This window comes from Rhea americana, unplaced genomic scaffold, assembly GCF_003343005.1.
Source record: "Rhea americana isolate MKP2758 unplaced genomic scaffold, rheAme1 scaffold_43, whole genome shotgun sequence".
NCBI classification, from domain to species: Eukaryota; Metazoa; Chordata; class Aves; order Rheiformes; family Rheidae; genus Rhea; species Rhea americana.
This window is the reverse complement of record NW_028186568.1, coordinates 3,474,332-3,493,631: the sequence shown is the minus strand read 5'-3', so window position 1 is coordinate 3,493,631 and position 19,300 is coordinate 3,474,332. Positions and strand designations below refer to the sequence as shown.

The window sequence follows — 19,300 nt, the reverse complement described above, 5'->3', positions numbered from 1 at the left end:
TTTCAGTATTTATTGGTTCCTGTACTGGCAACCCCTAAGAAGCCTGGAAAAGATGATCTGCAAGCGTAGCTATGATTTTATTTTTGAGGTGATTTTTCCTTTAAGGTGTAGCAAAAGGGCAAGGCAATGTGGGGAGGAGCGAGGAGAATTTTGCTCTTGGCCTATCTAGCCAGGGGTACTTTGGTCTCCAGATTGTCAACTAGGAATCTTTTTCAGTGCTGAATTTGAATCTGGTGTGATGGGTGACTAGCAGTATGTTTTGCTTGTCTGGTTCATCTCTGATCTTTTYCCTGCCTGATCTCAGAGTACAGCATTATGGGAGTGAAACTGTGTGTGAAGAGACCCCCTTTGGGTACAGAGTAAGAATCCATCTCTTCTGCAAGGCTGTGGAGGAGTACATATGATGCTCTTTTATGCAAACCTAGTTCCATGGCCTAGTTCCTGCTCCATTTGCTTTCTGACAGCTGTGCAGCACAGCCTTGACCGTGGTAGGAGGACAGTGCTGGGTGACAAGCAGGTTATGCTGGCTGCATGGGAAGAGGTTGCATGAGCAGTGCTCTGTAGCTGAGGGACTGCTATTTCTAGATCCCACTCTAAATTCACTCTACTGTTTAGCTCCAAGTTGTGCTTCTGACTTTCTCTCTGCAAACATAACTCTCTGAAAGCCTTCCTGGAAGTTAAACTAGGTTGTAAACACATACATGTCACCCTCCAGTTAACACAGGCAGTACAAGTAGTAATCCCACCTTTTTGCACAGATTGTATTTTCTTTTTTACACTTCAGTGTTCAAGAAATGCTCTGGATTCTTAAAATTGAGAAGTCATAGTTTTAGCAGAGTTACTAGGAAGGCTAAACAGTGGAGTGCTGTGGAGTGCGTCATGTATCCTGCATGTGGTAAGAGGATTAAGGATGCTGATGTGTATGGTATATAGAAGGGAATTACCAAACTTTCCAGTCTCCTGCCTCTTTTGAGGTTAGATGTTCAGACAGCTTGTCGCATTAATCTCTGCTAAGGAGATGCAGAACAAGAGTGGAAAAGACAGACAAACAAGAGGAGCCAGGAGTAAGATAACAAAAAGCAAACTAAGTGCACAAAGTGATACTGTGATTGTGTAAAGGAGCCCTGGCTGCAGCAGGGCTTGCAAATACACTGCACTTGCATCCTCTTAGCTGTCCTGTGAAAATATTAAGATTTTTGTCTGTCTCTTAGCTTAATGTGCCAGCTCCTTCTTGGCTAGGAATGTGTAGCTTGTAGCTGGTTGTCCCAAAGTTTTTTGAAGGGGTTGGGAGTGCAACAGGTAGAATATGAAAGTGCAAACTTAAAAGCTAAAAGCAGCTTTGAACACAGATGTGTTAGTGGTCCTCTTCAGTGGAAATAGTGCAGTCTCCAAATAAGKGTGCCACATTTTCTCTCCTTTTCCTTCCAGTTTCAGTGAGCACATCAGAGAAGCCTTGCCCTACAGGGTAAATGCACCCAGAAATGCATGTCCATGCTTTATTATAGAGAGCAGTAAAATCCAGGGGAGGCTGGGACAGCCCAAATGAACCAGGTTTGGAAAAAGAACCTAAGTTTTATGCCCACAGAGACCCTCACACCATCCTCCTAGCCAGGTTGCAATTTTTGAACCAGTATAATTGGACTGTAGCAAGGGCTTCCAGCTCTGAGCCTGGCAGCATGATGAGAAGGAGAGTTTAGTTCAGCCTCATCACCTTTTTCCGAGTGGGGACAGTGGCAGGAGGTTAGTTCTACGCAYGGGAAGTAGCACTGAACTCTGGGCTATGTGCTTGTCCTAACAACTGTTCCTCCTCTTCTCCAAGAGGCTCTGGCTGCTGGGAAGTACAGGCCGGTATTGTAGCTGGCTTTGCACATATGGGATGGAGATGAATCATTAGGGGTTCTATACTGTGTGAATGTTCTTGCATGAAAAGGTAGTAGCATTGATTCTACTGCTTTGCTGAGCTCTGTGGATTTCCAGGTTTGGGGAGTTTTTTTTTTTTGCTTTGGTTTGGTTTTTGACATTCATACCTGAGAAAAATCAATTTTTGAACAAAGCAGAAAGCAGTTTCCTCATGAGGCTTACTCAAAAGCCAAAGTCCATCCCCGCTGGCGTTTGTGTGTTTTGCGTGTAAATGCAGGGGTTCACTTGAGGGCTTTCAGTATCTCATTACCTGGGTCACTTCCTTATTAACTGTTGTTTATAAGTGATAAATTAAATGTCCTGATCATTCACATGGAATACATACTGGGCTATTTTCCTTCTTCAAACACAAAATCTCTCCTTTTGTAGGCAGGGCCCTGACATCAACTGTGCTTGTAATAGGTGGATTTTTATTTTAAATTGCTGGAAAGTGCAACTGCAAGTGGCAYGCTGAGAATGATTTTTGTGAATAGTATTGACTAGAACTGACCAGAAGCCCAGGAGAAAAMGATGTGGCATCTGTAGGAACTCTTAGTGAGAGGGTCCTCACTGTGGGGTCATAGAGCCATCTCAAAGTGGCATTCTGGGATTTAGCTACAAGAGTCATTCTGCCAGTAATGGAAACTGTGCTGACATAAATTTATCCATGCTGGTTTTTAGAGTTATCTCAGATRAATATGCACAGCTGTGCCTATAGTCAGATGTGTAACTGCTCTGTGATCTACTGAAAGCTGTATTAGAGATAATGTATAAAGTCAACCTGTTGATGATTCTCTCTAACCTGCTAGATGCACTTAGCATCAGCTGAACTGTTGGGATAGCCAATCTGCTCTGATATTTGAGTGCAGTAAAATGTTAATAGGAAACTGCAGCAACAGTGCAATGGAATATTGCCATGGAAGCTGTGGAAGCAGGAATTCCCTTGACAAAGGGCACACGCATGTTCAGCCCTACAGCCAAATGAATAATGTGCAAAATATTATGTAAGCTGACACAATGTGATACTGTTTTTTCATTGACTCTGCTGCTTTAAGGTTTTTGCTTTAAGATTTTTGCTTGTTTAGTCTTTTTGCTTTTTGTTTTTTTTAATGCTTTTAACCAAAAGACCTTGTAGCAGTATTTGAGAGGTTCTGTTGGCTGTTAGTGATGCTGATTGAGAGATTGTAGGAGCTCACCAAGGAAATGAAGAAGCTACGTATTTAAAGAAGGCATCAGCGCTACCTGCAGTGAGCTTTTTTGTTCTTTCTGATCCACTTGTCACAGTTTGTAGGCTTTACAGATCTTAAAAATGATTGTGAACAGAAAGACGTCCTCTCTTAATTAAAATATTTTTTGATTATGGCTTAAACACACAACATGTTGTCATGGAGGAATGCCACAACACCTCTTACATGTTCTCATTTTAAAACCAGTGCTATTTGGTGGCACAGCCTATATTTGGTCACAGGAAAGGAACAAGACCTGCCTGCTTGGTCCTCTAATTATGTCTAGAAAGTTAAATATTTTCATAAGATGCTGTATGACACATGGTAACCTATAGACTGACATCCAAAATCCTTTCCTCTTGGCGTCCCAGTCTTGTTCTTGCTGCCTCATAGGAAGTAGCTGCTTGGATTGTCCAGGCTCATGGTAACTCAGTGAAGTCTGTTGGGAAGCCAGAGGCCAAAGATTACCTCTTCTGATCAGTCAACACTGAACAGCTGTGTTTTTTTTTTTTTTTGGGGGGGGTGGGGGTGTAGAGTAAATCTGAATGGTCCTTTTTCATATGTCCTTGGATCACTTTTAGATGCTGCTCTAAATTCTCTTGGTGGATAGAAATCAGGATGCAATATGCGAATTGCTTCACTGCTGATGCTTTGAGGAAAACAACCGTTTTTAATGCTAACGAGGAAGGAGAAAGCACCATTTCACTGAATCTGCTTGGAATGGTTTTTATGATTGTTTATTACAAGCAGACATGAAGGCATTGTCAGACACTTATTTATAGAGCTTGGATAAGTGCACTCAAATCATATTTTGCTAAATAGTTTGGAATAAACTCATCTAAAAACAAGCGTAAAGAAAAGTGTGGTGCTACTGACTGCCAAGGCTATGGCATAAGATAAGTTTCTGGGGGAAGGTGATCTAGTAAAAATTTAGGCAGAAGTGTAGGCTGTTGAAATAGCCTTTATATTCCAAAAAGAGAACCATCTTTGGAAGAGTTACGTCTGATTTCTTCTTTCTAATATAAGAAAGCCAATGCAATCTCCTTTTTTTCTTTGCGTCCTCATAGATTGGCTCTGAACTTCAAGTAATTTGACACTATGGATCATGTTTTGATAATTTATATAGAACACTTGTACTAGACTGTTTCAAAGAAAACTAAAATTTTTCTGTCAAAATAACAAACATCCCATTTACCCTAAAATATTGGCCAGAGCCACAGCTCGTATAAATTAGGAGGGCTACTTTGATTTGTCCTGATAGAGTTGTCACTGACTGTTTGGTTGCTATGTCTTGAGAAGATGAGTGAAGTATGTGCAGCATCATAGTCTAAATTTAGGACATGGATACTTTGCTGCCCAGTTTCTGCAGGAGGACAATATCTGAAATAAGCTGAAATAAAATGCAGAAGGGAACTGTTGTATGCACTTACTTCAAGCTGTCTTGACAGGCTTGTCATAAGGGCATCAAACTGGATATGGTTTGAGAGTGGTCTGATGTAAATTTCTTCCAGGCCATTAGGAACAGAGCTGATATGAAAACTGATTTTCTGACAAGCCAGATAAGCTCCAGTCGTTCCAAAGCTTATGTGAGGAAACTGTGTTTTTCACAAGTTTCAGTTGAGAAATATCCTGAGATAGTCTCAGTATCCTGAGATATTTCTCAGTTGAGAAATATCAAAACATTGKTTTTGATTTTGTTACTATTTTTTCTGCCCTTTATATTGCTTTCCACTCATTGAAAAAGCTGAAAATTGTTTAACTTTTCTTTCTGTCGTATTTCATCAACTGACACTTTCTTGTGAAAACATAATGATTTTGATGACTGCACTTTCTGACAGAAAATAGCTCCATCAACATTTTCAGTAAGACCCAAATATCATGTTGTGTACTTTTGGAATGGTAACTTCTTACGAATTTAAAACAGTCTCTAATTGCTTGAAGTTAGGATGAAGGAATTAATTGGCTTGTCAAACCCTTGTCTTTGAAAGTTATGCCATATGTCAGAAGAGAAAATACTTCCCGTTCACCAGAAGATAACAGATTCTGGACAGATTTGTTTTTCAGATACATGTCTGCATAGAATATGTAAACATGATCTTAGTACCTTTCTATAAATTAGCAGGGTCTTGCTCAAAGAGGACAACGGTATGACTTTAAATTGTTAGTTTCTTAAACTGATGCTTCTACCACTAATATGTAATAACTGATTCAGGAGTTAAATGCTTGGCTCATGAAGTTAATTAATGTCAAGGATGCCTCTGGATCAGCTATGTGTAAGGTTTATGTTTCTAAACTTACGCAATTTGAATTGGCATACATGTGTTATTACCTGGGCCTATCAAGGTAGTGGGATATTATATCATGAACTTTGGTGACCCTTTGAATGAGAGCAGTAATTCTTTTRCATAGCAGAATAAAAAGAGATTTTTTTTCTACTATCCTTTCTTTCTTACACATCAGATTTATCCTGCCCGAAATGACAATGTTTTTTTGATCTTCTTAAGATTTATATGTTATGTTTTAAGCATTGATTGATTAAAGTAGATTTCAAACTTTACATCTTTTATTCTGAGTCTGTGAACTCTGATCTACTAAATGACAGACTGGTAATGAGAACTGGAAAAAATGGAAAAGGATAAATTAACCTATTGAAAATATGCACTCGAATTATTTAGTCAAATTATTTAGCAAACTGGACAAGCGAAGAGAAAGCAAGTAATTCACTTCAAGTTCTTATTTTCTCTGAAATTCCACTCAGTTAAGAGGGCTAGAAATACTGGCGAGATTGGAGCAGTGGGAGAAGTATGACTGCTTGGGACTGTTCTGTCAGCCCAGGGGTTCCAGGAGGATGCACAGAGGTTGCCTGAAGGACTATTGCATAGAAGTTGCACTTGAACTTTTTCCTAAATCTTTCTGGGTTTTCTGCAATATATATGTTTACTGAGAGCGGAGCATGCAGCCTGCTCTCTTGCTACATGTTTGAGCCAGCAAGGTTGCTGCAGTTTTAGCACTGTGGCAGAGTTGAGCCAAAACGCGCTCTGCAGTGCATGCAGTCTGCAGGCTAGCTGCCAGCCTCTGCTCCACAGTCTCAGCTCCCGTTTGGAAATGTAAATGGCTTTCCCTGCTTACTCTCTTTATTTTTTTGCAACTTTGTACTTATAATTTAAATAAGTATTGCTCTGCCCTGGTGGCTTTGGGAGAGACACTACTCTGAGCAAAACAGAAAATGGAACCAACCTGGTCAAAATAGGACCTAGTAACAGCAACGACTTGCGAGGCAACTGCTGCTAATTCCATTTGCTAGTTTTACTGGTAGAGTGAAAAGGAAGAGGGGAGCATGTGTGATACGCTATCATAATAGAGGAAGTTTGTATTATTTTCCATATTCTGCAAAATGTGACATAAGCCAGAATGCACACAGTGAAGAGAGCTCAAAATACCAGTGATGGTATGTGTGCTGCCCAGTTGGAGGTTGCTTACTAAAGCTCTGATCTCATGTTGGATATACACACACCGCTGGATCTACCTGTGTGCTTAGACACTCCAAGAGTGCCCTTCTGTCCCTGACTCTGTAACTGCTATCAGTAATCCTAGTTGATTTTTAAAACTAAAAAAATACGTATGCATATCTTATATATATGTGTGTGTCTGTGTGTGTGTGTGTGTGTGTGCACATGCATGCACACACACACATACATATTACATATATATATACACACACACACACATATATTTTTAAAAAATTCACCACATATACTTTAGGGCAGAGAAGACAGAGTAATCTGAATTTATAAATTTACATACAGTACATGCAGTCATAATTGTATATGCATTCTGAATTTCTGAAAAATCTAGCAGGCTTTCCTCTGCCACCCCTCCCCCCCCCCCCCCCCCCCCCCGCCAATTTATTGAAGTCCCATTCACCAAAAGAGAAAGGAAGACTAGTCAAAACTTGGACCAAATAAAGCTTTGAAGAGTAAATGGTGCACATATGGAACTTGGAACTCATTTTATGTCAGTAGTTTTTGGATAAGTTCCAATTAAGTCAAAGTGAAAATACTTGAAAAGGGTAAATTCACTATTTAAATTTTTTATGCAGTTTRCTCTATGTATATTGAGTATACACGTGTGTTTACAGTCATGCTTAATTTATTTGAGACTAGTCATTAACTATGCAAAATCTAATTCATGCTAAAAAAAATCAGTTCTCTACCTACAGAAATTCAGTTTTACTGTTGTTTTATTGCATCTCAGTAAATTATGAATTAAAGGTGCTTGTTTCACCAATGGAGGATAGTTTTTAAGACAATGGGATTGTGCAAGGGCTTTCAGAATCATATCTCGTCAACAACGGGGTTGATATTTGAGCCAGAAAGTGATTCAGATGACTCTCATAGAGCTGTGTGAGTTCTGCATGGCAAACAGAATACAGATCTTGTGTATTTATTTATTTCAAGCATGAGAGCAGACAGGAGATTCTCTGGGCAAGTGGATCAGGTCTGCTGCCTAAGAAAGTGTCCTATCCGGTATACCTGTTTCTTTCACATCACTTTTGGGGGTAAACTTGTGCAGCTATTGAAAATGCAATTACGTACAAAATTACCCTCTTGTGCTTCTGACACTTGACTTCCAAAGAATGGAGTCCTGCACCTACCTGTTGTCCATAGCCACCTGTCTCAAGATGAGCATATTTCACTTTGTAAGGCTTAGTCCTTTATGAATGTATTTTGCTTGCTGTAGAGAAGATTCAAAATGTTACCCCTGCTCCCAGCTCTTGCTTGTAAAGGCAAGAATTTAAAAGCCACTTCTGCCCTCTACCTGGTAGATTGCCTAAGCGCTGGAGTTGAATTCAATAGCTACTCAAGACTTCATATATAACTAAGAATGCATTTGGTGGTGTATGTTCTTATCAGAAAGCCGTATCTCTCATAGCATGTCAAAACTTGATTAAGTTGTGAGGAAGGAGAAAGTGATGTACTGTAAGTCATTCATACACAATCATTTGTAGTGCATTTTATGTCAGCTATAACAGTCCAGTGTGTGCTAGCAGAATATAAATCTCCTGATCAAAAGAAGAGAAGTCTTTGTAACTGGCTTTATTACTGGAATAGCAGTTAAGGTTAAGTAAGTGTATCTATTCTAGCCCCATAGTTTTCACCTGATAAAGAAAACCTTTTATCATTTAAGCTGAAATTTTGTGCTGTGTCCTTTCCAGAACATGGTTTCTGCAGTGTTCTTTTTATTCTGTTGTTGTTATATATGCACTTTTAGCTGAACTATTTCACTCCTAGTTTCTCAATCTCCCAATTTAAAACTAGAAATTAATTTTTAAATATATGTTTATTTCCCCACTATACTTGAGAGGAAAAAAAAAAATCACTTTTGGTTTTTGGCACTGCCTGCAATCTGAAGATTTACTACTTTAATGTCTTGGTATCATTTTTGGCTGTGGTTCTAATAGCTTTTGTTCCTCCTGTTCAGCAGGATATACCCAAACATTAAAGCTTAAGAGTGAGTCCAATCCTAGTATTTCTGCAGTTGCTATAATATTGTTTCATGCAGTATTTCTGCAAGTAGTAGTTATTACTGTAACAAACCTAAGTGAACAGAGATACAAAGTCTACAAAAGCATGTGACCTAACCAACACATTAATGAATCCTTACAATTCCAGATAACAGAATCACAAATATCTTGCTCTGATTCAGCTGGAAGAACAGAATGAGATTTAAGCAGCAATGTAGTGCAAGGAAGACTCTTTCCCATTAGGCAGAACTTCAAATGAGATAACATACGCTTTCTGCTTTTAATTGGAAAGAATGTTGTTCAGACAGACCTGAGATTTGAAGGGATTCTGTTTAACTAGTACACAGTATTTATTGAATCCAACTCTTATCATCTTGTTTTTAACCCAAGATAATCCTTTGCACAGGGATGCAGAAGTGCTCTTAATGATGGCCTTATCTACTAGGTTATGTACATGCTGCCCTTTTTGAGTGTATTGATTTCTGTATTGGGCAGTGACGCAGCTTCTGCAGGAGAAGAGAGAATTCCCTGTCCCCTTAGCCCTTACTTGGTGACAAAAGCACTCTGTGATGGGCATGAAAAACTGCTTTTAAGATGGAGCTTGATTAGCTTATGGTAGGGATTAGAGGAGACAGAGCTGTAGAGATTGTAGAGATATACCGTGATATGACAGGCTTGATGTTCCTAATTCAGTATAATGCAATCTAGTATTTGGATAACYTTATCACACTGATACAATGCTACCAAACGTTAGTGCCCTCCACTTTTTTTTTTTYCCTCTTAATACTTGAAACCTGTGGAGAAAGTACAACATCAGTGAAAAAACAGAGTAATGACAGCCTGGGACTACAAAATTTGTTGTATTATGTGAGAAAGAGACTGAGTTATGCATGATAATTCTAAAAATATTCCGTTCGACATGGGATAGTGAAACTAGCCACATGATGTTTTTGACTTGTTCTGTTAATGTGTGCTGTCTCTTGTGGATTTCAGAGTATGAAGAATGAGGCTCTAAAATGTGATGGTGTAGATGCAGGACTTAAAGGTACATAGATGTGGTCTGCAAGACTCTACAGATATGAAAGTTGCAGGATTAATGATAGACTGAGAACTGAGCAGGAGTTTGAAATAAAAAAGAAAAGGTAGGATCAGGATCTGAGTGCAAGGGAATTGTCACCCTAGATGGGAGCAATATTGACTGTCTCTGGATGGCACAGATATCCTTGCTTCTGGACAACTACATGAAAAGAACTGCTTTAACACATTTAAATAAAAGACTATTCAGAAAAAGACCACAACAGCTGCTGAGAGTAAGAGATACAGATATTGCATATGTGGAAAAATTAAACATGTTACTTCACAAACCTCTAAGTCTCTAAGTCGTCTTAGGAGCTAATAAGCGTGCAAACTGAAGGAAGAGCTATTCAGAGTGTGTTGTACTTATAAGGGAGGGAGACAGAAGGAAAAGAGAAGGGCAGTTTTCTGATGAGATCTGTCAGATAGTGGATATACTTTCAAGGAATCTGATACTCCCTCACTTTGGCATAATTTTCTAAGCATCCTCACTGTTGAAGTCCCTCACTGACCTAATGGTCATTGCTTTAAGTACTGTGATTGTGTACACACAGGTAAGTTGCTCATGGTAGCTAAAGTTGAGTATTGACCTGAAGTATTTGTGACTGAGCTCCTTGCATTTCCATTATATCTGTGACAGGAAAGTTGATTTGGTTCTGAATATAATGATTTATGTCAAATATTCAAGTTAACTTGCTTTAAATTCCTAGAGTAAACATACTTGTGATGATCAGGACTGAGATTATTTCCCTTCTTGCTTTTGTTCTAGGTCCAACACGAAAAATGCCCTTGACTGCCAGTGCCATGGACTTTTTTCAACTCTTTGTTCCTGACAACRTACTAAAGAACATGGTAGTCCAAACCAACATGTATGCCAAGAAGTACCAGGAGAGGTTTGGCAGTGATGATGCCTGGATTGATGTCACCTTGACAGAAATGAAGGCCTTTTTAGGCTATATGATATCAACCAGCATCCACCACTGTGAGTCTGTTCTCAGTATCTGGAGCAGTGGCTTCTACAGCAACAAGAGTATTGCACTTATCATGACACAATCACGGTTTGAGAAGATCCTGAAGTACTTCCACATTGTGGCCTTCCGCTCAAGCCAGACATCGCATGGCCTCTACAAAATCCAGCCTTTTCTGGACTCTCTGCAGAACGGCTTTGACTCTGCTTTTAGACCTTCGCAAACCCAGGTAAGAGTTATCCTGACATCTGAACTATGTGCCCTCACTATGAYTGAAAACGGAGAGCACAGCTGCCTGTAGAAAAGCTAAGGATTCACAGCATGAAGCAAGACTGCAGTGCCTCCGCGAAGTGTGAGAGAAAGTGGCACTGTCCTACRCAGGCGCTCAGCACCACCTGACTCTGCACTACCTCTGCAGTGCAGGTATCTGGAATATGTCAGCATAAAGTCTCAGAACTGTGGCTGTTTGCTTTAATAGTCAAAACAAGTCTGGAGACTTTTAAGGGATGTTGGCACAGCTGAATTTGGCAGTTCTGAAGATGAGAAGTTGCAGGCTGCTTCTGCAAGGGAGAGCAGAAAGGGCAGAACTGGCACAGCTAGACCAGGGGAGAAGCTGTAGCAGCTCCTGGTTGTGGTTGGAGGCAGAAGCTGCGTTAGCTAGGAGGGACCAGCCCTGACCTTAGCAATTGGTGTCTGCTGCACATCCAGCCTCTCCTGGGAAGCAGCAGTGGCATGGCTACCTCCCCTTGACTGGGCAAAGAAAAAATGAGAGTAGTGGGCCGTTGTCTTTGCTCTCTGCAATTGTCAGCTGCCCTCAGCAGCACTGTCTGGGCCTTGTGCCAGTCCTGATTTTTGATGATGGATGATGCTGCAGTAGAAGAAATCATTGCCATGTGTATTTCCAAACAAAGTGCCAGTAAAATGGAAATATTTCTAGGCCACCTAGAATAAAAGTGAACAGGTCCCTTCTGAATTTTCCAAGTACAATTAGGGGTGCAGTAGAAAGGTGTTCTGTAGGAAATCTGTTCTGTAGACTGGGCTAACAATGTAAGCAACTAAGTATAGAAATTTATGAAGCTAGTAGTTGTCTGATTACAGTTGCACAGTTGAACAAAATTTTTAAAAAGTGCAAAGAAATCTTTTTTTTAATGTTCAACATAGGATATTTAAGCTTTCTTCCACTACAGTGTGGTAGGAAGCACAACAGTGCTCCTTTTGGAGCTCTTACTACTGATCAAATTCAAAAGTCTAGAAAGAAAAGCAGCAAATGTGACATATATGTTACAGCTTGCGGTAAGTTTTTAATCAACTCTCAATTTTCAGAGTATAAACTGATTTCACACAGCTGTGAGGAAAGGGCATTGTGTGTCTCCTGTTTTCCTTCCTTTTCCCCTTAAAAATACCAGGTTTTGTGCCCACTGCACAGAATGAGTGAAGACTTAGATACATCTTATCAATTCAAGGGTGCCCAAAAATAAGATTGGAAGTAACCTGGAAGTAATTGGAGGCTTTTTTTCTATTTTCTAGACAATAAAAAACATTTCTGTAAAAATCAGGACAACGCAGCTGTCCAGAAAGCTATTAGGGTGGGGGAAGGGAGGCAAGCATGTTCTCACTAAGCCAGGCTTGCAAGGTGCATTTACATCAAGACAAAGCAGACAGTTAAAAACATGATATTGTTGGGACCAAGCTCTCATTAAGATATGAAATCTAATCCTTCTAGTCACTGACTTCAATGGGCAGAAGATAAAGGGTTCAGAAATGTGATCACTGTGTCTAATGTAAATGCTCATAATGGTGGGCTGTGGGACTTGCTGAGAGTGCAAATCCATTAGAGGATAAAATTTGATTTGCATGTATATTCCTTCTCCCTTCCCCCTCCCAAACAAGGTTTGCAAACTGAATTGATGAAACCCATAGTGCCCTATTTGCAATGACAAAACATCTAAACATCTAAATCTCCACAGGCAAAATGCATGGTTTTGCTTAGGTTAGTAAGGAGATGCTACTTAAAAAAAAAAAGAAAAAAGAAAAAAGAAAAGGATGGGGAGGGAAAGGAGAAAAAGTGATGGTCAGATTCTCTTCCTTCTTCCTCCACTCCCTTTTTCAGTGCTTACGTCACTGTACAGCTTGTTTCAGGAGTATTGAGCAGAACAAAAACCACTAAGATACTGCTTCAAAAATAACTCTATGAGAAAGAAAAAAGGTTTTGAATCTGTTGTTAAAAATAGCCTAGTGTAGCACTGGTAGCTTCCTAGGGACATTCCGGAGCTCCTCCTGAAAGAAGTCTTGTGCCCAGCGCTTTTTTAGGTGGCATCAGCCAGAGCTGCACACCCTGTGAGATACRAACTTCATCTGCTTGAAATAGTAGGAAAAACCTCTCCCTGGAAATTGGACTGCAGATTAGCAGACTGTGACAAACATCAAATTCAGAGTGTCAGACCCAGTGAGATTAGAAATAATAATCTAGTTGCACAGATAGAAAGGGAAGAGGCAAGGGAAAAGACTCATTCAGATGGGCTAGTGGATCTGCTGCCTGTGAAAGCATTTTTGAAAGAGGGCCCAGGTTTCTGTGATCTGTGAAGGTCAGGAATCCTGTGTTCAAAATGGATTTGTTATTTAAGGTACATCTATGTTTTAGGCATGAGATTTATGGTGTCTAAATGGTTTGTGCCTCAGCCTCAATCTGTGCTCCAGCTTTAGGCTTGCTCTGGACCATCAAGGAAGAAAGCTCAAGTGAGGCTGCCGTGGGGTCCTGCAGCATGCAGCTTTGTGCCTGCCTGGGCAGAGTTTTGATCCCTTATACACTAATGTCTTGTAAATGGCATCAAGCAAATAAGTGACCTGGGCTTCTTTGAATGCTATAAGCCTGTTCAGGGTTGTTACTGATTTTCTCCCTTTGGCGATGTGGACTCACAGAACGTGGGTTAGGAAAATGCCCTGTTCACCTGAATGCCATGGGCAGAACAGAGTGTGTCAGATAGCAGTGTAACATCTGCCTTCACAGTAGTTTTTTCTATATTTTTGATATTTTCCTTTTGGAAAACTAGGCAAAACTCTTTAAATGGAATTTCTGTCTCAGAAAATATTTAAGATTTTTTCTTATGTGTGAACCAAAAGAATATGCATGCAAAAATGAAATCACGCTTTCTGTGAAAGGAAACTAAACAGAGACAGAGAACTATGCCAATATACCAAAACAAAGCATATATTCTAGTGAGTTATAATTATTTTGCTAAATATACTGAGCAAACAGAGAGAAATAATTACTCTCTAGCTTATGAATGTACTGAAAGTCTAGAACAATATAATTGTATATCAGCAGTGCTAGCTTCAATTTCAGAAGTGAAAGAAATGGTATTCTGGCCTATATTGTATAAGCATGATGGGAGTATTCTCTGGATCCTATCCCTTCCCCAAAACAGATATATAAATCACTGCTGCCTGCACCTGAGCCATAAGAGTTGGAGTTACAGGTTTAGTTTCTAGAATCAGTGTCTTCTCTTTGCTGCTTTGTTTTGTAGTGATGCTACTGTCTAGAAGTGGGATCCTGAAAACAGAGGAAGTACCCTGATTTAGCTCAAAGGATATATTGTAACAAACTCAAGGGTAGTCACCTATCAAGAATATAAACTGAAACCAGAGGAGCTCAAGAAAATAGCATCACTGCTCAAACATCCTTCTTTGCCTGCTGAGTACTTATGTGCTTGTCAGTGGGATGTGACTAGGCAAGACTGCTGTCTGTGGTCTCCTTTCCACCACGGGGAGAGGTCAGGAACACAACTCCTTGCGTTCCTTTCCCTTCTTCCACCAAAATATCTTCTTCTYGGCATTGTGGAACCAGACCTTTCTGCATCTACCCAGTGAAATATGAACTGGGAACAGTTAAGAACATGGGTGCTGCTGACTTAAATCTTTACCTCAGGCAGTARTGAGCTCCCCGGCAAAAACAGAGACGTGATTCCAACCTCTTGCTCCAAAAGCATGGTGTTCTAGGTTAGCCACTTAYTAAAGGGCTTCTTTGTATTTTACTCTCAATAGTATCGTAGAAGACAGCTAAGCAGTTTCAATACAGTTATTCCAACCCCAACTCACGGCGCGAGATGAAGCTTCTCTGAAATCATAAAGGAGGAATAACAGTTTGATCAAATCTTAGTGATTTTATGGGCTTGTGATTAAATGTTGATTTTTTTTTATTGGGCATTTCAGAATTATAAAATTTTGGTGAAGTCATATCTATGTGCCTCAGTTTTCTTGTTTTCAAAATGACCATTTGTTCCAAGTCATAAACCAGGACTTTTCTGTATTAGGGGCTGTATGAACATTATACAAAGATCATAGGTATTCAGAGGTTGTGGGTCAAGTATAGAATCATAGAATGGTAAGCTTGGAAGGGACCTCTGGAGGTCATCTAGTCCAATCCTCAGCATAGCCCGTACGGGGATTGGACCCGTGACCTTGGCATTAGCAGCATCACACTCTAAGCAACTGAGCTAAACCTGCCCCCAAAGACACAGAAAAAGAGAAGGAAAGACAAAGGAACAGTTAGACTCTTGAATGACAAGGTAAATTGCTGATGTCCAGTGGCTCTTGGACAGCTGTGTTTTTTTTTTTTTTTTTTTTTTTTTTTTTTTTTTTTTATGAGCAAAGCCAGATTTTGAGAAGAGTTTGGCAGCAGATAATGATGAAACTTTAAGGCTATTTTAAATTACTTAATGGTAATGGAGTGCTGTAAGAACTGATACCTTTTCTCAGAGAGTTGATTGAAGACTGAACAAATGGACAAAAGGACCCCAAATTCGTAGTTCGTTTGGAAGTGGGACTTAGCCTTTCAGTGGTGACAAAGATGGTCAATAAAATGTGGATAGGCTGTGCAAGATTCTRAAAGTGAAGAGAAAGGATATTGGATATATTGGAGAAAGAGAGCCAGCAGAGAGAAATAAAATGAAGAGATGTGATCARTATGATGGACAAGGAAATGACTTTCCAGCAGCAATCAGAAGGGCAGGATTGCCTTATGTTGAGGCCAGAAGGAAAAACCTTGCAAGATGACTGTGAGCTTGAATGAAAATCTTACTATATAGGTGAGTAGGAAAGCTATATATTTTAGAACTGTTGCTCAGAAAACATAGAAAATGCAGATGCTRCTTGGCTCTGAAAACCTTGCAAGGAGTTGGAGGTAAAGACTGACATTCAGATTCACTGGCCAGAGTGACCAGCAGCAGGGGGAGTATGCAGTGACCAGAAAAGGAGATAGTAAGACRTTGTCTTAAGAGAAGGGGAGATGCTCTCAAATGTAGCATAGCAAAACCAGAACTGACAGCTAGGTATCTGAGCAGAGATGTCAGAGACCARTAGAATAGTAGTTTGGTCAGGAGGAGCTCTGAAGCAAAGAAGCAGAAATGCAAGCTGCTACTGCAGAAACAATAGCTGAATCTGCATGCAGGTCCAGTTACCCCAGGGTCTGTGTTCAGAGCTGGATCATACCCACCAAAACCAGAACAGGCTGAGGCAGTTCATCCAGGGGATAGGCTAAAGATACAGTTTGTGTGAGGGACAGCCACAGAGCCAAGTGAACATGAGGAATCAAGCAYGTTACTTCATTTTCTAAGGCAGTGGAGGCTGAGGAGAATGAGTACAGAGTAGTTAGTGGTTCAGGTCTTTGCCTACCAGCCTATTTGGACTGGGATGAGAACACGATGAGTGGATTGCAAGGTGGAAAGAAGTCTGGGTAAGATCTAAAATGTAGAAGAAAGAAAACACTCCAGACAGTGACTAGTTGTTTTGTTCAGTGTATTGAAAGCTGGAAAAATTTTGGAGAGACAAAACTCCGAGAATAGACTCAGGATCTTAGAGTATATAGGTAAAATGGAGAGTGAAAGTTTAACAAGAAGACCTAGCAGGAGTGAGGATGGCTATAAAGAAGATGAGAAAGGATGAGATTATAGAGGGGGTCAGGAAGGGGGATAGAAGCAACCACATGAGAAGGTCCTTATACTTGGAAAAAAAGTGAAGAGTTGAGAGGGGACCATGGGAAAGATTTCTGGAGGAAAAAAAGAAAAAGCAAGATACCTTGCATCAAAGGAAGTCAGAATAGGGAGAGGAGAGAGTTTAGGGTGTGATCTGAACATGGTGAAGAGGAAGCCAGGAGTATGTGTAGGAATCAATAAAATCTGAAAAATATACTTTTTTTTTCCCTAGGAAGATAAGAAGCAGGAGAGAATGAATATGGCATGGGAGCAGTAAGCCTAGCCTAGAAAAGAGGACATTGCAAAGACAGCAAGACAGAAATGGGAAGGCAGCAAATATCACTTTGCAGGGTTAGTTGGCAAAGAGATCATTTTGAGGTAACAGGAGGAGCAAGGAAACTAAGGTGGAGGAGAGGAGATGAACTAATAAGGCTCGCCAGCAGCAGCAGGGCTACCTTTTGGCATAAGAAAACCATGMCACTGCCAGAAGCAGCAAATTGCCTCTTTTTCAAAAGAGATGGGGATCAGCTTTTCCAGCACATCCTAGACACTGTCCTGCTTGCAAGTCCTTTACATCTGTTGAAAGAGGGGTATATGTGGGATGACAGCACTCATGTCTCTGCTCTTTCTAAAGGAAGCAAGAAAAGCAAGCTCCAGGGCTTTTTTTTGAATGTCTCTACTGGCCACATTCCCTCTTAGCAGCAAGAGCAAATTCTACCCTATTCTGTCTGWTTTTCTTTCCTCCTTCCCAGCAGTTCACTAGGGGTTTCTTGCAGAGAAATAGAAAGAACTTAAACATTTAGGGTAGGAGAAAAGAGGATCCTAGGGGAAGGCTAAGCTTAGGGTGGACAGGGGGAAGAGGAGGATGGGGAGAAGGTTTTCAAAATCCAATTTTGCTTTCTAAACTTAAGACTGGCAGGCCTTATGCCGTCTTAGTACGGGGGAAATAATGCAAAGGGTAAGAAGGATGCATTAGAGCTGCTGTGGCTGATGCTGTGGTATAGAAGAGGGAGTTGAGCTAAGGGCAAAGGGTAAAAAATGTCTTCAAATTATACAGCCTTTTCTATCTGCTCTTCCCCTTCCTACAGTGGAGGAGATTAAAACAATTGAACCCCACCATTCAACAGGATCTGACAGGTAAGAGGGCTTTCCAGAAGCTGAGCAGTTCTTAACAGCGTGTACAACCCCATCCCAAAGGATGTGGTCCTCCCTCTGCAGGGAAAAGGTAGAAAGCCCTAAAAGAATGAGGTCAAAATTAGTATTGGCAAATCACTGTCCAAACTCCTTGAGGTAGAATTGCAAAGCGTTGCAGGGAGTATTCAGAAAGAATGGACAGCGTTTTGTGTGGACCTTGAGAAATGAATAGGGTTTGACTCCAGTGGGGTAATGGGGCAGCTGCAGACTTAAGAACAAGTAGTTTTGTATGCAAATATCCTTGCTTACATCTGCATTTTGGTGTATAATTTGCACATTTCACAAGAGTGCTTTCAGATGGTCCTGTGAATGTTTTATGAGCTGTTAAGAACTGGAGTGCGTATRAATGAAAGCGTGCAGCCACCACCGCATGGGAAGGGCATAGATGCCTATTTTGGGCTGACAGAGTGATGTTCAGTCAACATCTCGAGCAGCTGCTGGCCTCCTGAATACATCAGTGGTGCTTAACTGCTTGACTGCCACATCTCCCTTATGAACGCAGCTCCCAGATTAATGCAGCACTGTTCTCATTTCTGTCACTGGGCACCTGCAGATGCGCACCTGTGGAGAGTGTATATGCAAAGGTAACACACATGCAAACACAGAAATTTCTGAGCACAKCTGAGAGTGACATCCTTTGTATTATGGATCCTTATATCTGAGGTGGTCCCCATAGTCACAGGAAAAGAATGGGCTCCTTTAGGGCATAACCTATCTGACTTACTTTACATGTCTTTAAAGACAATATGAATTATAGCCTATGAGGAGCTAATAGTGCTTTTCTATGGGTGTGTTTTGTAATATAAAACCTAACAGCTTTGGTATGCAATAAATGGAGAGAAAAGTAATGAAACAGCTATAAGCAATAGAGAACTATTTACATCTTCTAAATTCAGAGTGCAAAAATTGCTTCATTTTCACAAACGTTCATTACTTGCTTCAATCTGCCTTGTCTTTTTCTATCTCTGTCTCTTCTCCTTTCTCTTTCTCTCTCCTTTTGTCCGATTTTTCAGTTTCTGAGGCAAGACAGACTCCCCTGAAGCTGCTACCAGCTGGAARAATGTCCTTGTCTGTTCTTCATCTCCACAAGTGGCAGCAGAAAATGTCTTTTTTTCCCTTAATTTCTCTSCCTCTTTACTGTGTGCTTTCCTTCAGTGTAACTATGGAGTTACCTTACAACATACAAGGGATGTTTGAGTGAAAGACATTTTACCAAACAAGATTAAGCTTGTGATGAAGCTGGGAGGAGCACGCCACTAACATTTTTTTTTCCCCACCCTTTTAACACTGCTTCATTTTGGAGGGWTGTTAAACTATAGCTGATGGTGAGAGGTGGAGAGCTGTGCTTTGCCACGCTTACAAACCGAATGTAGAGCAGCCATCCACAAAGGAGGGTRCTTGGTCAGGCTGTGTTTTTTGTTGGGTGGAAGCATTGAACAAAAGTCG

The 19,300-nt window shown here is 40.5% G+C and overlaps 1 protein-coding gene across 1 annotated transcript in view; it reads left to right on the top strand.

Moving 5' to 3' along the window:
* PGBD5 (piggyBac transposable element derived 5) overlaps positions 1-19,300 on the top strand; it is a 72,313-nt gene that overhangs the window by 23,411 nt on the left and 29,602 nt on the right. Inside the window, exon 2 of the mRNA XM_085315420.1 lies at positions 10,493-10,920. Within this exon, the coding sequence (XP_085171546.1) occupies positions 10,493-10,920 (428 nt within the window). The remainder of the gene's footprint in view (positions 1-10,492; positions 10,921-19,300) is intronic.